Below are 1,755 nucleotides of genomic sequence, written 5' to 3'. Positions count from 1 at the left end.
GCTCCGGAGCCCGACCGCCACGACCCGAAGACGCTGGTCGCCATCCGGGAAAACAGTCGTGGCCTTGCAGCGATATCTGGAGAACGGATTTGGACGGAGCTGAAGAAGATGGTTGTTGGTAACCATGCTGATCACCTGCTGGAGCTGATGTACAGTCTGGAGCTGGTCCAGTACATAGGTGAGGGGGGGGGGCAAATCAAAGGTTTTCAAAGAACATTATTTTTCGCCTTTTTTCAAATAAGGCACACAGACGGAGTGGAAAGTATAAAAGAGAGGAGACAACGATGACATTTAGCAAAGAGCTTGTGGGTCAATATATGTGGGGCCATTATGAAATATGTTTAAATATTTATTTCCACAAGAACACACTAGAAAAGGTTCTACTTAAATAAACCTGACGGCAGTTATTTATGATAGTACTTACCATTATTTACCATTTTAAGAAAAGAATAGACACTTTTATATGAAGCTGGGGCAGAGGGCAGTTTGCTCACCTCCACTTAAACACTAGAAAAAAAGGAAATCGGAACGTATTTACTGAACATTTTTAGTGATGTTTTTCGATTTAAAGGGGGGATATGTGGTTACAGTGTGGATGCACATGGCTGTTTCAAACTACTGCATTTGGCCAAGTTTGGTAAACATGTCCCCACCTGTTGGAACGTCTCTTCCAATCCTTTTTGAAAATGTTCTGAGAGAACATGTAGCATGCTAATAAGTCATTGGTGCAATCCCAAATCCTACACTTGCAGAGTTTGTGGTGTATTCCAGCTTGATATGCCTGTGTGTATGGTTCATCTGTTACAGTGCATAAGGGCTCCCTTAGCAGACATTTGGTGTGCTCATCTTAGTATATTTCACTACATAAACACATGTAACGTATGCATCAACCATTTATTGTATAGTTTTAACAAAACCGAGTTGACAATCACCTCTCTTCCGCTCCGTAAGCCTGGTCATATAAGGGACCAACTCCTAAATTGCTTCGGCCTCTAAGGAAGTGAAAACCTTAAATGGAAAGTCCCAAACCTTCCAGCTCTTTGCAGCCCCTCGCTCTCCAGCAATTACCGGCTGATGTTAATGAAAGTCCCTGAGGGTCAGCTGCTCGGGCTTTAAGGCTGGAGCCACACGAGGACCATAACGCTAACGGACCGAAATCGTTATCAAAAAAGTCTTCCGTCCACACGCAACGGGCACCAGAAACGTGTCCGTTCACACGAGACCGCTCGAAAGTGCTGGAGACGCTGTAGTACATATCATTTCGGGCCTGTAAGTGGCGCTGTAGTCCTGCCACAAAAGCAGTGAAGAAGATTTCCCGTGCATGGTTGCCATGGTTGCCCTTCTGTTTATTCTCCGCTGTGGACGCTCTGGCTCTTTTTCTCCCTCCCCGAGGCAAGCGTTTGCTCCTGCAGTAAATCTCTCCAGTAGTCCACCAGCAGATGAAAAACACACACCTCTCCGCCTCTTCCAAGGGACGAGGGGACCGCGCGGCAGAGTTTCAGTTCGTTTTTTTTTCGCCGGTCAACATGTCCGTTAAAGTTGAAATCTTCCGGACAAAATTAGAAAAGTGCCGGTCAGAGGTCTTCTTTGTTATTTATTGAGCTTTAAAACAAATTGATATCAACTCTATATAATAATAAAAAACGGAGCCTCTCTTTTCCTCCCCCTCTTCTGACAGCCCATCAGCTGATCTCTGAGCAGGAGAGGTGGGGAGAGGCGGGGCTATTGCTTCAACGTTATCAGGAAATGATCATA

The 1,755-nt window shown here is 45.2% G+C and overlaps 1 protein-coding gene across 1 annotated transcript in view; it reads left to right on the top strand.

The window, feature by feature from the left end:
* Nucleotides 1–1,755, top strand: part of trnt1 (tRNA nucleotidyl transferase, CCA-adding, 1) — a 10,445-nt gene that overhangs the window by 3,877 nt on the left and 4,813 nt on the right. The window contains 1 exon segment of the mRNA XM_010779396.1: nucleotides 10–178. Coding sequence (XP_010777698.1) covers nucleotides 10–178 — 169 coding nt within the window.

The sequence above is a fragment of the Notothenia coriiceps genome, unplaced genomic scaffold (assembly GCF_000735185.1).
Source record: "Notothenia coriiceps isolate Sejong01 unplaced genomic scaffold, NC01 NC01_scaffold00020190, whole genome shotgun sequence".
NCBI lineage: Eukaryota > Metazoa > Chordata > Actinopteri > Perciformes > Nototheniidae > Notothenia > Notothenia coriiceps.
Note: the sequence above shows the minus strand (reverse complement) of the source record. Positions and strands in the feature narration are given on the sequence as shown.